Source organism: Natrix helvetica, assembly GCF_964273705.1.
Source record: "Natrix helvetica genome assembly, chromosome: 8".
In the NCBI taxonomy this organism is placed as follows: Eukaryota; Metazoa; Chordata; class Lepidosauria; order Squamata; family Natricidae; genus Natrix; species Natrix helvetica.
Window position 1 is genome coordinate 20,211,268 of NC_138559.1, and position 16,420 is coordinate 20,227,687.

Consider the following 16,420-nt stretch of genomic DNA (forward strand, 5'->3'; position numbering starts at 1 on the left):
CACACATAAAGACGCCAACCTATTTGATGGAATATTCTTCTTTTAGAAAAAAAATCCTATGTTTGGTTTCTCTGTATGGTTTTTCCCAAGTGAGGGAAAGGATTTCTGTCCCACCTTAATGAGTTGAGAAGGAAGTTGTACTTCATAGAATAATGTCTTACTTAAAAAAAACCGATTTTCGTAGAGGCATAACATTTTTGGTGTTATACAAAGAAGCATATTCATAAGGAAAATGGAACTGTGGTGAATGAAAACATTATTTAGTTTGTTCTTTGCATTGCCCTGACTGGGAGATTGGAGAAGAAAAAAGCTTTAACAAGTTTAAAAGAAAAATGTGAATTGTTGGTGGCTAAATTGAGTAACATTTTCACCAGGCAGGAAAATATTAATATTCATGACAAATGAAGAGCAAAATTCTTTTAACTTTTATTCTACAGTGTCACAAATGGTCAATGGCTAACAGAGAAAAATGTCTAACTCTACATCAATTTGCCAATGATTGTCTTGCTTCATTCGTGCCTTACAAGAAAGGTCTTTAAATGCAATTATTTTATTGTCAATAGGACAACAATTTGGAGAAAAACATTATCTGTGTTTTCCTTTTTCCATTCCTGGAGGCTCTAAAAAGAAACCTCTTTCCTACTTCCCACGCAATTCTTGATTTGCTCAGATTTGAAACCAAAAGCGGCTAGTTTGCAGATCAGCCCCCAGTTGGCCTGGGTCAGGCCAAGGCACCATGGGCCTATTCCAGGGCAGACCCGGAGGCCGGATCTAAGCACCTCGCAGGGCGAATCTGGCCTGAGGGGCTTGAATTTGACATCCCTGACCAAACCAATAGAAGATTAGTAAGCCTTAGTAAAGCCACACCTAGAATCCTGCATCCAGTTTTGGTCACCACAATATAAAAAAGATGTTGAGACTCTAGAAACAGTGCAGAGAAGAGCAACCAGGATGATGAAGGGAATGGAGGCTAAAATGAGGAACAATTGCAGGAACTGGGCACGGCTAGTCTAGTGAAGAGAAGGACCAGGGGAGACAGGATAGCAGTCTTCCAATATTTGAGGAGCTGTCATAGAGAGGAGAGGGTCAAGCTATTTTCTAAAGCTGAAGGCCCGGCAAGAAACAATGGATGGAAACTGAACATGGAGAAATTCAACCTGGAAATAAGGAGAAATTTTCTGACAGGGAGAACAATCAACCCATGGAACAGAAGTTGCCTTCAGAAGTTGTGGGAGCTTCATCCCTGGAAGATTTCAAGAAGAGACTGGACTGCCATCTGTCAGAAATGCTGTAGGGTCTCCTGCTTGGGTGAGGGGGGTGAACTAGATGACCTATAAGATCCCTTCCAAATCTGTTAATCTAATCTCATGTAAAGATAGGCAGAAAACTCTCTGGGCCTTGCACAAAGCACAAAGTCATCAATTTTCTCTTCAAAAGTACCTTTCAACGAAGATCATGGCATAAAACACACAACGTGGAATCTTAGAATGCAAAGATTGGAAATGATATAGAAGGTTAATGTATCCAACCACCCAGCACCGGAATCGTTAACCAGAAAGCCAGGTGTTAAATCATTCATATTGTTGCAGGACACTATTCGTAAAAGGGCAAGATAAACCTTGGGTAACTTGAAGCATGGGGGCACTTAGGGGATGTCACTGTAACTGCAATTGCTGTGGTTGCAAAGATTTCCTGCCATGGTGGGATAGGAAATGCAAAAACTATAGAATAAACCCTGAATATGTTTATCGTTTTAAAAGAAAAACAGCAAAGATCTTACCAGGTAAAAAACTGAGAAAGAAGTTGAGCCTTATGGTTTTGCCCATCTGTATGATACAAACCTTTCTCGTACCTCAAATGCCTCTGATGGCCTTGAAACCTTCAGAAAAGTACATCAGCAAAGGAGAATATTTGTAGCTCTCGGGGTTGACATGAGGAATCTTTGGTGCTCTTTGAATTTTGTTGTTTTCTTGCAGACATTTCATTACTCAAACTAGGTTAGCATCGTCAGCGCTAGTAGGGAGCGAGATTTGCTCTCAGTCTATATTCTAGTGGCTTGTACTATCAGTGTCGTTGAGAGTAGTCTTGAAGTAGTTCTTTGCTTACTGTTTTAGCTATGGTTAATAGCCAAACAAGCTAATAGTAAACAGCCCAACTAAAGAACTTTCAAGACCAAGACCAACACCGACAGGGCAAGCCACTAGAACATAGATTAATAGAGTTAGAAGTCAATGGAGATTCTCAGTCATCCAGGTCATGGTTGTCCCAAAGATGCTTTTCAAGAGGCAACAGGGCTTTCTGGTTTTCCTTTGAAGATGTTTCGCTTCTTATTCAAGAAGCTTCAGAGTTGAAGAAGCTTCTTGGATGAGAAGTGAAAGGTCTTCAAAAAAAACCAGAAAGTCCAGTTGCCTCTGGAAAAGCACCTTTGGGACAACAGAGTTGGAAGGGGCCTTGGAGGTCTTCTAATCCAACCTTCTGCTCAGGCAAGAAATCTTATGCCATTTCAGACAAATGGTTGTCCAATCTCTTCTTAAAAGCTTCCAGTGTTGTGGCATTCACAACTTCTGGAGGCAAGTTGTTCCACTGATTAATTGTTCTAACTGTTAGGAAATTCCTCCTTAGTTCTACGTTGCTTCTCTCCTTGATTAGTATCCATCGATTGCTTCTCGTCTTGCCTTTTGGTGCTCTGGAAAATAGTTTGACCTCCTCATCTTTGTTAGGGGAGCCCCTCAAATATTGGAACAGTGCTATCATGTCCTCCCTCAAAGAGAAAGGATTTGGCTTTTTCTTGCAGGTACTTAGCTGTGGAGGAAATGACACCTTAAATCCAGTGGTGAAATTCAAATGTTTTTATTACCGGTTCTGCGGGCATGACTTGGTGGGCGTGGCAGGGGAAAAATTCTGCAAAATTCCCACTCCCACCCCACTCTGGGGCCAGACAAAGGTGGCATTTGCCGGTTCTACGAACTACTCAAAGTTTCCCCTACCGGTTCTCCAGAACCTGTCAGAAACTGCTGAATTTCACCCCTGCTTAAATCCTAAAAAGTGATAATGTTGAAAACCAACATGGTGGGGAAAGGGTTTAGAATAGAAGGAGGAGGGTAGGCTGGAGTGGAGCTCATCAGCCTGAGGCACAAAGTAAGTCCATGGGAAGTGAGTTTTTTTGCTTCCGGTTTTTATTCTGCCTCTGTTGCGATTCCACTTGGCTGGAGACCACTTCCTTCCATTCCATCAGCGCTGCTGACCCTGGCAAAAAGACGTTTTCTCTCTTTAAATTATGCAAGTTTCTTCAATGAAAGTCCTGTGCAGTTTGCAAACTGTGATGTCTTATCATCACAGCTGGTTCTATGGTAAGAGTTAAGCTATTTGTCATGGTAAGCTAAACATTCATATTCTCTTTATTTCTGAGCTGTTTCTAAAAAAAACTTCCTTTCCCTTCCTTCCTTCCTTCCTTCCTTCCTTCCTTCCTTCCTTCCTTCCTTCCTTCCTTCCTTCCTCCTCTTTCTTTCTTTCTTTCTTTCTTTCTTTCTTTCTTTCTTTCTTTCTTTCTTTCTTTCTTTCTTTCTTTCTTTCTTTCTTTCTTTCTTACAAATCAGTCCATCTCCATTTGGAATACCCTCTGAATTTCAATAGCATTTACACATTTAGATCTGTATGTAGATAGGTGGGAGAAATTACTTTATCTCACTATATGCATTTCTAAAAATTTCTTTTCCCTCCCTCCCTCCCTTCCTTTCCTCCTCCTTCATTTTCTTTCTTTCTTTCTTTCTTTCTTTCTTTCTTTCTTTCTTTCTTTCTTTTTTTCTTTCCTTCCTTCCTTCCTTCCTTCCTTCCTTCCTTCCTTCCTTCTTACAAATCAGTCCATCTCTATTTGGAATACTCTCTGAATTTCAATAGCATTTACACATTTAGATCTGTATGTAGATAGGTGGGGGAAATTACTTTATCTCACTATATGCATTTCTAAAAATTTCTTTTCCCTCCCTCCCTCCCTTCCTTTCCTCCTCCTTCTTCATTTTCTTTCCTTCCTTCCTTCCTTCCTTCCTTCCTTCCTTCCTTCCTTCCTTCCTTCCTTCCTTCCTTCCTTCCTTCCTTCCTTCTTACAAATCAGTCCATCTCTATTTGGAATACTCTCTGAATTTCAATAGCATTTACACATTTAGATCTGTATGTAGATAGGTGGGGGAAATTACTTTATCTCACTATATGCATTTCTGAAAAATTCTTTTCCCTCCCTCCCTCCCTTCCACCTTCTTCATTTTCTTTCTTTCTTTCTTTCCTTCCTTCCTTCCTTCCTTCCTTCCTTCCTTCCTTCCTTCCTTCCTTCCTTCCTTCCTTCCTTCCTTCCTTCTTACAAATCAGTCCATCTCTATTTGGAATACCCTCTGAATTTCAGTGGCATTTACACATTTAGATCTGTATGTAGATAGGTGGGGAAAATTACTTTATCTCACTATAAAATACATTTAATAGGTTATCTTTTCCTAGAGCAAATCTTATCCTGTTCTTTATTACAACGGTGATAACTGACACACATTATTTTTCTGATCTGGTTTAAAGATAATAGGGGATGGGAGTTCTACTTCTCCTGAAAAATTCACATACTGAAGTTGTTAGAAAGAGAATGAGAGACACACAGAGAGAGAAAGTGCATAGGGAACAAAATTTTACATTGCAAGAAGCTTGTTTTTCCAGACTCCAGAATCTAAGAAATCAAATCCTTTCAGTTAATTTAGTAATTGTGCTGACCTTTTTTAAGTCCCAATTCTTTGGGGGGAACATATATAGGTAAATATACCTTTAAGAAAACACGCAACTCTATTTTTAGCTGGGCAGCACCTCTATTTGGCCCTCCCGCTTCTCCAGCTTGCACTCTGCAATGGGAGAGCTGGCTGTTGGGGGCTGGGAGAAGAGAAAAGCTTTAAATCTTTCTTTTAAATCTCCAATATATGAAGTCTGAGGAATAAATTCAAAGCAGGCCTGGATGCCTGAAGAAAAGTTAGAGAGAAATATTCCGTTTCATTCAAGCACATCAAGGGTCTAGCTGGAGTCTTGTTTAGCTAAGGTCAGACTAGGCGAGGTCCTCCAATAAAAATAAATCTCAAATTAATTATGGCCTCAAGCGAGGGGCCAGACGGTTGGAGCTGGTGTGCTGAAGTCTGGTTTTGGGCCTTCGTACTTCTCCTCCTCCTCCTCCTCCCTCCTCCTCCTCCTCCTCCTCTTCCCTTTCCCCTCCCCTTCTTATCTTTCCCTTCTTCTCCTCCTCCTCCTCTTCTTCTCACCCTCCCCCTCTTTTCTGGAGAGATGACACCCCTTCTTTCTTCTTCTTCTTCTTCTTCTTCTTCTTCTTCTTCTTCTTCTTCTTCTTCTTCTTCTTCTTCTTCTTCTTCCCCTTCCCTCCTCTTCTTCTTATCTTCTCCCTCTTCTTCTCCTTCTCCTCCCCCCTCTTCTTCTCCTTCTCCCCTTCTTCTTCTTCTTCTTCTTCTTCTTCTTCTTCTTCTTCTTCTTCTTCTTCTTCTTCTTCTTCTTCTTCCTCCTCCTCCTCTTCCCCTTCCCCTCCTCTTCTTCTTATCTTCTCCCTCCTCTTCTTCTTCTCCTTCTCCTCCCCCTCTTCTTCTCCTTCTCCTCCCCTTCTTCTTCTTCTTCTTCTTCTTCTTCTTCTTCTTCTCCTCCTCCTCCTCCTCCTCCTCCTCCTCCTCCTCCTCCTCCTCCTCCTCCTCCTCCTCCTCCTCCCTTCTTCTCTTCTCCTCCTCCTGACTCTAAACAACCTATAACTTTGAAATATTCGATTTAAACAGAAAAAAAAAACATGATAAGAAAACAATGTGCCATGATGCCTGGCTAACAACAGCATCTTAAGCCACAAATAAACCAAGTACATTACATTTTAGGACAGAAAGTGTGACCACTTCTCCAAGACACATGTCTGGCTAGCCTCAACACTTACGGAAAACACATGCTGCCATTGTCTGCGGATACAAGCAAAGGCAAACTTTCTAACCTTGACATTATTCTGCTCTTCCTGTTGAAAAGTGTTGGGTGGGGTGGGGGATGTAGAGAAAGGATTTGCAAGAAAATATTTTGAAATGCTTGCAAGGAATTTCCTGCCTGTCCTGGTTTAAGCAAAGGAGGGCTTCGTGTTATTCCCTTTCCGGACCACGATGGAAATTCATTGGAATTCTGTCCAATTCATTGGAATTCTGTCCTAACACAGCAAACCTACATGATTTTCTCTCTTTGTATGTTGAAAAGCAACTGTACAGTCTGTATTTTTCTGTACTTCTTAGTTTAACTCCAGTGAATGCTCACCAGGAAGTGGGTGCCCTGTTTTTTTTGGTTTTGTTTTTAAAGGTATCATTTCTGTGCACTGTTGGTGTTAAGCCAGGCTTCTCCATCCTGGCACCCTCCAGATGTGGAGGGTATGCTGGACAGGAGTTCTTAAGAGTTCTTTGCACATCTGGAGAGCATCCGGTTGGGAGACACTTGTTTAAATTTAGAAGAACCAACTATCTCTGTGAAACATAATAAGGGGTTACCCCCACCCCATTCTCCTTTGACTGCTGCAAAATCTCCCCATCTGCTACTCCTCTAAGACACCTAGAGAGGGATGCTAGAGAGGGAGGCCGGCAAGCTTCATGCCTCCGGAGGAGACTAGAACTCAGTCTCCGGCTTTTTAGACCCGGTGCCTTAATTCACTGCAGCGAACTGGTTCACTGGGGAGAATTCGCCGATGCTTAATCTTGCAAGGGGGTCTCTAGAAGGTATAAAAGCTTCAAGGTCTCATTTGGGCTGCAGGCCCCTTGCTTAAAACGCCCGACTTCACACAACCAGGTTCCGTTTGTAGGGCTAGAATAAAAAGAGGCGGTCAAACGCCTCGCCCTTTCATCTGCTCAAGAAATCTATCTGTCTTGCCCCCCCCTCTCTCTCCCTCTCTCTGTTTCTCTCCCTCCCTCCCTCTGTTTCCCTCTGTGTTTCTCTGTTTCTTTCTCTGTTTCTCTCAATGTGTTTCTTTCTCTTTCTCCCCCTCCGCTTCCTCTCTTATTCTCTTCCTTTTCTCTCTTTTTCTCTCTCTTTCTCTCCCTGTTTTTCTCCCTCTGTGTTTCTCTTTCTCTGTTTCTCTCTATGCGTTACTGTGTGTGTTTGTGTTTCTCTCTCTCTCTCTTTCTTCCCCCTCCTGCCCTTTCTCTCTTTCTGTTTCTCTCTTTCTCTCCCTGTTTCTCTCCCTCTCTGTTTCCCTTTGGGCTTCTCTGGGTGTGTGTTTCTCTCTCTCCCTCCCTCCCTCTGTTTCCCCCTCTCTCTCTCCCTCTCCCACCCCCCCTCTCTTTCACACACACACAAATTCGAGCAAGTTCAGCACCCGAGTTCAAAACGGCCCACTGCCCTCTTCTGTTCTTCGCAGCCGTCTTGCCAACGAAGGCGCCTCTTGTCTGCCTCGTTCCTTTGCGCACCCGCCATCCTATGGAAACGGGTCTCCTGTCTGCATCGGAGGCAGCGGGAAACGACCCTCGATCTCTGCGGGGTAGAGATGGCCGCAGTTAAGAGCAGCAACGGGGGTTGGGGTGGGATGGGCTGAAAGAAATAACCCTCTCCCTCCCTCCACCCACCACCCCCGCCGTTCCATTACAGCGTTTACTTCCTAGGCTCAGAGGCTTTGCGCTAATAAGCTGCGCGATTTCCTGATACCCGAATTTGTTGCTTGTTTGTTTTATTTCTTTATACCCCACCTTTATTGCTTTTACAAATAACTCAAGGTGACTAACCTATCCAACATCTTATTTTCACCACAACCAACAGCCCTGTGAGGTGGGTTGAGCTGAGAGAGAGTAACTGGCCCAAAGTCGGCTAGCCAGCTTCCCAGGCTAAGGCAGGACTTGAACTCACGGCCTCCCGCTTTCTAGCCTGCGGCCTCACCCACTAGATATCTATGGGGAGGGGTGGGGAAGCACTTTGGGGATTTAACCACTAGACCAAACTGGATCTCGTAGTAGACCGAGGCTCGGGCGTCCCCTTTCTTTTGATTATGTGTGACTCTTGGCCCTCTACCCCTATATAAATATATAAATCATCGCCTTTAGGTTCAAGCCGCCTTTAGGAACCCCGCTGAGCAGAATAAAAGATAAAAACGAAAGTGGCCTTACTTCCATCCTTGCTTCAACAGAGGGCAGAAAACTACTCTACCCCTCTCCCACATACCCAGTAGTGTGTTAACCATTAAGCAGACTAAGCACGTGCTTAGGGCGCCAGGCCCAAAGGGGGCACCACAAAGTTGAGAAATTTAAAAAAAAAAAAAAAACCAATGAAGATTTGTACAAAAGAGGGGGGGGGCACCAAGACCTAACGACCCTGTCCTACTATGCCCGTTTATTTTGTACCTGTTTCTGTGTTCTTATTCATGTTTATTCTTATTCCTTTTATCTTGTACATGAGTGACAAACTAAATAAATAGATAAATAGATAGACAAATAGAAAGATAAAAGAGATAAATAGAAGGATAAAAGATAGATAGATAAGTAGATAAGTAAATAGAAAGATAAAAGATAGGTAGATAGATAAATAGATAGATAAATAGAAAGATAAAAGATAGATAGATAAATAGAAAGATAAATAGAAAGATAAAAGATAGATAGATACATGGATAGATAAATAGAAAGAAAAGATAGATAAATAGAAAGATAAATTGAAAGAAAAGATAAAGAGATAAAGAGAAAGATAAATAGAAAGATAAAAGATAGGTAGATAGATAAATAGATAGATAAATAGAAAGATAAATAGGTAAATAGATAAATAAAAGATTTGTCAGTGAGCCTTAATCCACCGCCGTCCGTCCATCCCACCACCACCACCACCACACACAGTCCCAATGAAGACAAGGATAGGGCAGGCCCAGTTGAAGACACAACTCCTCAGGGATACCCCAGATTGTCAGAGAAAGTCCTTTGTTGTCCCACGCCCTGATACAGTATTCCAGCTACCTGGCTGGGCAACCAGGAGAGGCGATTTGGTCCTTCCTGCGGATATTGGATCGTCCTGTTTGATCTGTCCTGTTGGGTTTGCTTGTTATTCAGACCGTTTTTCACACTTACGACGGTTCCTCAGGATCAAGTGATCAAAATGCAGAGGCTTGATAACGGGTTCATATTTAGGAGGGTTGCTGTGTCCTGGGATCATGTGATCCGCTTTTGCGACCCTTCCGACAAGCCAATTCAATGGGGAAGCCAGGTTCCCTTAACAACTAGGTTACTAACTTGTTCTCGGAAGTCCCAGAGATGTTTTTTTTTTCCAAGAGGCAACTGGACTTTCTGGTTTTTTTCTGTGAAGACGTTTCGCTTCTCATATCCAAGAAGCTTCTTTAGCTCCCTACCATCTAGTCAGAGCTGAAGAAGCTTCTTGGATGGAGAAACGAAACGTCTTCAAAGAAAAACCAAGAAAGTCCAGTTGCCTCTTGAGAAAAACATCTTTGGGACAACCGTGACCTTGGATGACTGAGAACCTCCATAGACATTTGTTATTGGGAGGTTGCCCAAATAATTCGCCGGCGTTGTTCGGCTCTAGGCCGGGTTGCCCTTTAGAATGGGGAGCGGGCGCTCTTGCTTTCAGCCTCCAAAGGGGGGAGCAGGCAGGAGCGGTGGAAGAAGGAAGCGCTGGGCGTCAGTTAGATACCAGGCAAGGACCCACGCTGGGCGCCCTTGCCGAAAGCTCTCCCTCACTTGCGGGGGGTGGGGAATATCAAGGGATCCTTCCTTCCACCCCACCGCCAGACAAGGGAACGGATAGATTTTGGGGAGGCTGCATTCCAAAATTCCTATTGCATCCAATCCAATATTTTTCGCGGTTGATGGGGAGAGGGGCAACCTTCGGTTTTCATGGACTCGCCTTTGAACAGAAGAGAATTCCAGGAAGGGCGGGGTGGGGGAGGACCGGTCCAGGCAGACGCAACCCCGAGCCAAAATCTTTGGAAGAGGAGAGCGAGGGCGTTCGTTTTTGGCAATCTGCTCGCCTTTCTTTCCTTCCTTCCTCCCTCTTTCCTTCCTTCCTTCCCGCCTTCCTTCCTTTCATCTTAACTTTTCTTGCCTCTTCTCAGGGTCGCTTCCCCCCCCCGCCCTCCTTTTAAAGTCACTATCGTCAATTTCAGGTTTGGAAATGCGGAGGTGAGTTTTAAGGCACCCCACCGATTATCGCCCGGAAGGTCAAGCTTGACGTCCTGGTATTTCCCGAGGCAGCCCGTACTTTTGAAATTCTTTGTTGGGATCCATTGAAAATTGGATTCTCGGAGCCTTTTACAACAGTGGTCACCAACCAGTGGTCCGGGAGAAAAATCTCATGGTCCGCAGAAAAAAAAAATATTTGCATGTTTTTATATTGCACTGCATTCTATTTATTTTTTATTTATTTTTTAAATCATATTAGTAGTCCGCGGGATTTAAAATTATGAATTAGTGGTCCCGGAGGTCCAAAAGATTGGTGACCCCTGTTTTAGAAAATTGCTGGATTGCTCTCTGGACACTCCTGGTTTGCAAGTGATTCGCCCCCTCCCCGCTCCAAAATCTACACTAATACTTATAGGGCCTGGCTGCAGGTACTGGAGGGTCGGCAGAGAGAAGGACAGTGTCGCAAACTCTTGTTTCTTCTTCGTTGTTTCTTCTCCCTCCTCCATATACTTACAGCAGTTCATTTAGTGACTGTTCAAAGTTACAACAGTGAAAAAAGTGACTTATGACCGTTTTTCACACTTACGACGGTTGCAGCATCCTCGTGGTCACTTGATCAAAATTCGGACGCTTGGATAAACTGTTTCATATTGAAGACAGTCGCAGTGTCCTGGGGCGGTGGGGGGAGGGGAGGTATCACACGATCCTGCTTTTGGGAACCTTCCGACAAGCAAAGTCAGTGGGGGAAGAAACCCGGTTCGCTTAACAACTGCAAGGATTCTCTGAACAACTGTGCCAAGAAAAGTCGTTTAAAAAAGGGACAAAGCTCACTTTTAACAAATCCCAAAGGTGCTTTTTCAGGAGGGAGGAAGCTGGACTTTCTTGGTTCCCCCCTCCCTTTTGAAGACTAACAGATGAACAGAGTTGGAAGGGACCTTCCAGGTCATCTAGTCCAACCCCCTGCCCAAGCAGCAGACCCTACATCTGCCTCTACCTAGTCTCTAGCTACAGACATTCACTTAACAAATGTTTCACTTCGCCACATAAATGTTGGGTTCGATTGTGGTCGTAAGTTGAGAATGACCTGTACTTTCAGGATTGGGGTGAGGTGGGGTGGGGGGAGCTTAAAGCAAAGGCATCCGGGTTGGGTGGGGGGAGGGAGAGAGAGGCTGGGAAAAGGCTCAAAACCAGGGAGGCGGCGACGGCAAGCGAAGAGTTAAGCCCGACGTCTTTTAATTGAATGCCAGTGCCAGTGGCCCCAGGCAGAAGGGACCTGACCCTGCTACAGCATCCAGATGTGCGGGGATCTCAGGGGACTCTTCTGCAGACCCACGCCTGGATTGTAAAAGTAGACAGGATTGAGGAGGGGCGGGGGGGGGGTGGAGGGAAAGCCGAAGGAAAGGGAGCCGACGGGGTGAGGTGGGGAGGAAAGGCTTGTCTTGAATTCCCTCTCCTACCCGGCGGAGGTGGGCTTGAATGGCTGACAAGCAGGAATCCCGGCTCCTGTCACGTCCAGGTTGCGCTACGTCTGAACCATGAAAAGGTGGGGGGGGAGTGGAGTTGAATGGATGGATGGGGGGGCTAATTGGGAAGAGGAGGGGGGACTAGGAGAGAGAGAAGGGGTTGGTGTGGAGGTGGAGGCCCCTCCACCCTAAACCACCTCTGGAGGAAAGCAAAGGCCGACTTATGTCGGCTCAACGGATGTGCCGCCGCGCATCTATTTTGAAGGCGGGGAGCGAAAGGGAACTTGGGGGGGGGGGTCTCTCGGGGGTCCCCGCAGGCAGCCTCCGTCTCTCGCTGCCTGGTTGGGTTAAAAACCCTGAGCAGGAAAGGGGGGGGGGGATGAAGAGACTGGGCGTGGCAGAAGGTAACGTGTTTGCGGGGCGGCGCGGGGGAGGAGAGAAAGGAAGGGAGCGAGGAAAAGAAAAGTCTAACCTGCTCCCAAAATTTTTTTAAAAAAAGATATAGGTGGGAGGTCCTTTGTATTTTTAATTTTCTAATTGCGGCGTTTCTGGACGCCCCTCCCGCCTCCTTCAAAGCGCGAGGCTTCAAAAGGTTTGTTTCAGGTCGCTGGGCGTGTTGAAATAGTTTGGGAAATTCGTTTAGGGTTTCTCCCCTCTAAGACGGCGGTGAGGAGGAAGGGGAGGGGGAAGGGGAAGGGGAGGGAGAGAGGAGGAGGAGGAGGAGGAGGAGGAGGAGGAGGAGGAGGAGGAGGAGGAGGAGGAGGAGGAGGAGGAGGAGGAGGAGGAGGAGGAGAAAAAGAAGAAGAAGAAGAAGAAGAAGAAGAAGAAGAAGAAGAAGAAGAAGAAGAAGAAGAAGAAGAAGAAGAAGAAGAAGAAGAAGAAGAAGAAGAAGAAGAAGAAGAAAGAAGGGGTGTCATCTCTCCATGGCAGGGGACGCTGCCACCGCCTGCCCCAGCGCAGGCTGCTATATGCCCTTACTTTTGAGTAAACGGTCCAGAAAGTGGACAGGCGCTTTACGGATGTTGACTCTCGTTTTCCTTCTGCCCCATATTTTAGCCCCCTCCTCACCCACCCACTTCCTGAGTCTCCTAGATAGGTGGGGATGCTGAATTCGAGAGATTTGGAAAAGGGAAATCTACTCCGTTCCTCGCTTTTAGCCCTAAAGTGTCAGCGATCTGGTATTGATTTCGCCTTCAGATCCCTCCAAATTCTAGGAAAGTGACATTGATGAGAATCGCAACAACCAACGTGTTGTTGTTGTTGTTTTAAAAAAATCTTTATATGACTTTGCTTTAAAACGGCCTCAGGGGCCAGAATCAAGGGGACCGCATGGATAAACCCACATAAACACCAGAATTAAGCTCCACGGAGCAGAAACTCATTTACTTCCCAGGAAGCCGGCTTCTGGATGGCACTGCGCAATCCTTTGACTCCGGTAGCATCAGGGCCTCCCACCTAGGATCACATAGCGGTTACACCAAAGTAAGAGCTGTTGAAACAGAGGCTTGTTTGAAGTGTTTAAGGTGTAGGTAAAGCTATAAAAAAATCAGTTGTAGAAATAAAACGCTTCACTCCAGCAACTCCGAGGACTAAAAAAAAAAATCTGCCCTAGAATTGTTTGGAAAGAAAAAGAAAGAGAGAGGATGGGAGAGAGAGAGGGAGGGAGGGAGAGAAAGAGAGAGAAAGAGAAGACAGGGAGGCAGGGAGGCAGAAAGGAAAAAGAAAGAAAGAAAGGTCTGATTGAATTTAATAAGACTTGCTCCCAGTTCCACTGCATCTAAAATTGCAGAAAGAGAGTCACACGCGTAGGACACGTGACTAAAGCTGGTACCATCAGGACAATCCACATGGAAGTCTATAAAACCAAACTTTTTGCTAAAAAAAGAAAGAAAGAATAGAAAAGAAAGCCATTGCACGGGGATAGAAGCCAGGAGACAGTAAATTCTAGTTCTGCTTTAGGCTGGAAGCCAAATGGTGATCTCGGGGTCTTCTCAGCCCTAGAAAGAAGGAAGCAAGGGGCGACCCACTTCCTCAAGTGGTGTCAAGAAAAAGCAGAGATCAGCCCAGGCAGCCTCCAGGAGTCAAGAATGGCGAAGGGAGGGAGGGAGGAAGGGAGGGAGGAAAAAAGAAAGGAAGGAAGGAAGGGTGGATGGATGGATGGAAGGAAGGAAGGAAGGTAGGAAGGAAGGAAGGATGGATGGATGGATGGAAGAAAAAGGGAGGAAGGGAGGGAGGAAAAGGATGGAAGGAAGGATGGGAGGATGGAAGAAAAAAGGAAGGAAGGGTGGGAGGGAGGAAGGAAAAGGAAGGAAGGAAGGAAGGTCCTACTCAAATACATTTACGCGTCCTTTAGAGGCACTCTGACCATAGCATGTATAAATACCAATTGGGGGGGGGGAGACTGCGGGAGGGCGAAGGGGCAAATCAATCCAACATAGTTTTCCCCAGTCCCCGAAACGCGGCAATCTGGACCTAATTACAGATCTACCTAAACCACCCTCGCTCTTCGAAAGTTACTGTAAGTCCGGGCAAAAAAAACGCAGCCCCATCCCCAAACAGGATGAATAACCCTAACCGCCCACCCACCCACCCACCCACCCACCCACCCACCCACCAACGTGCGGGAACCAAAACGGAAACGTAACGACTGCAGCCGGCCTTCTAAGAACCGTGGCCAGGCAGCAGGTCCTCTCGAAGAGGATGGGGCGTATTTCGGCGACAAGGCGATTAAAAGTGGGCTGCGGGACGCCGATGCGGGGCGGCAAAAGTCTCTGAGAGTGACCAGCTGTAGGTTGTTCAGCTCTCCCCCTCCCCCCCCCCCAAAAATCAGATATATTACTATATATATATTTAATGCCACCCGATGGAGGACGAAAGTAGCTCTTCTTCTGCCTTCCGAAACGGTCCGTAGAACTCGGAACGGTCGGTCTCCTCGCGAGCGATCCTGTTCATTCGGCTGGTCTCTCGGGAGAGAGAAAAGACCCCGCCGGGCTCGGCTATTGGGCGCATCCAGCCCTTTCTCTGGATCGCGCGGGCGGGCGGGCGCAGCGGGCGGACCGAGTTTTTTCCCTCCCCATCAAGTGACTTCACTTCCCAAAATTGGCAGGGGGTGGGAAAAAAAAAACAGTTTCATCCGGTTACTGTCGCCCTTTCGCTTTGCGCCAAAGCGCCAGGGGAGTCGGGGAGCTTCGGCGGGCCGGACGCGCGTGTTGGAGGGGCGCGCGAGAGAAGAAGACCCCGAAAGAGCCCACGGGAGGAAAGACGAGGACGCGCCCCGGGCAGGGAGGAAGGCGGGAGGGGTGGGAGAGTCGACGTCGGGAGCGCGCCGCGAGCAAGGCCAGGCTAAGGCGAGTGGCGGGAGCGCGGATCAGACTTTGGGACTCTCGGGCAGGGGCGTCTTTGGAGGGGGTGCCACGCGGAAACCGGGTCAATGTGGGGACCTTGGGGACCCCCGGCTGGAGATCGAGATCGATGGACGGGACTATCAAGGTAAGAGGAGGCGGCGAGGCCGAGATAAGGACGGAGGGGCGGGGAAGAGGAGCTCCGGGGCGCCGGAGAAGTGGGGCGGGAAGGGGGATGTGCTATTATTTTGGCGAGGTCGCTGTTGATCGGATTCTCCTTTTAAATCCCCCCCTTCCAGTTCTCTGCCTCCTAAAAGTTTCGCTAAAGCTAAGCGCAAAACGTGCTTGGCGAAGTTTTGCAACGGTAACCGCTGGGGAAGAAGGAAAGCGGCGGGGAAGGGGTGGGTGGGTGGTGACAGAAAGAGCGCAGTTGGGAGCGAAGCGCAGCGCAATTCGCTTCTCGCCTAGATGCCAGCCTCGCCTCGCCTCCGCGCCTTCCCGTCGGCTCCGGAGCCGTTCTGCGGCTCGCCTCTGCGCTTCTATTCCCCTGCTCCCCTCTCTCGATCGGGTCCGGACGGTCCTGTCGAGGGGAAGGGAGGGGTGGGAAGAGAACCGGACCGAGCTGTCAGCGGAGCGGACGGGGCTGGTTCTGCGAGCTGTCCGCTCCGCGGACAGCACGGGAGGGCTTCGGGACACAGCCCAAGTTTTAGCGGAGTTTGGAGTCCAAAAAAATAAAAAATAAAGATTCCAAGACGGGACAAGGGTGGTGGAGAAAAAAGGACGCGTGAAAGGTTTTCGGGACGGCGGGGAGGGGGGGGGGAGAATTAAATGAGGTTGGTTAAATACCCCCCCTCCCCCCTGTCGGCTTTGGGGGAGATGTTTATAAGGACATTTTCTTCGACGGCTGTCAATCAGCGATTTTGTTCTTCCCTGCTGCAAGTCTGCCGGTGGAAAAATCAGTTTTGTTCCGCGTTTGTTTTCTTTTCTTTTCTTTTTTTAAAAAATGGCAATGCGTCTTTTGGGGGAAATCGGCAAGAAAAAAAGGGAGCCGACGTGGAAGGGAGATTTGTGAAACCCGGGTCCAACAATTGCTTTCTTTCTTTTTAATCAAAGTTTTATTTTAAATTTTCATATAAATATTCACAAGTATACCATTACATCTTGACAAACACTGTTATGTATTATCCAATATTATATCAATTCTTCTCATCATCTACCACAGTAACTCTCATTTGCTCTTCTGCTTTCCATGCACCATATTATTCCACAATGACACTACCTCCTCTCCCTCTCTCCTCTTCCCTACCTCCTTCTTTCCTTCTACCATCCCTCCTCTCCTTTCTGTTCTTTACTACCCCTTCCTCTCTCCTTCTCCTCCCTCCTCTCATTCTCTCTCTCCTTCTGTTTTCCTCACCTCTACTTTCCTCTCTCCTACCCCCTCTCTTCCCCTCCTATTCTCTCCTCTCCA

The 16,420-nt window shown here is 46.6% G+C and overlaps 1 protein-coding gene and 1 long non-coding RNA gene across 7 annotated transcripts in view; one reads left to right on the forward strand and one right to left on the reverse strand.

The window, feature by feature from the left end:
• Positions 1–16,420, reverse strand: part of LOC309396289 — a 394,508-nt gene that overhangs the window by 201,815 nt on the left and 176,273 nt on the right. The gene's annotated exons all lie outside the window — the stretch shown is intronic.
• The window catches only part of FLI1 (Fli-1 proto-oncogene, ETS transcription factor), a 142,976-nt gene that overhangs the window by 51,436 nt on the left and 75,120 nt on the right, over positions 1–16,420 (forward strand). The window contains exon 1 of one of the 6 annotated variants that reach the window (XM_081961304.1): positions 11,668–11,691. The exons of 4 other annotated variants lie outside the window; for them this stretch is intronic. Coding sequence is in view for 1 of the 2 variants with exons in the window: in XM_081961303.1 (XP_081817429.1) it covers positions 15,083–15,100 (18 nt within the window). In the remaining variant the exon portion in view is untranslated. Of the gene's footprint in view, positions 1–11,667; positions 11,692–14,790; positions 15,101–16,420 lie in introns of those variants that run through there. One more of the 6 variants, XM_081961303.1, reaches the window with a different exon arrangement.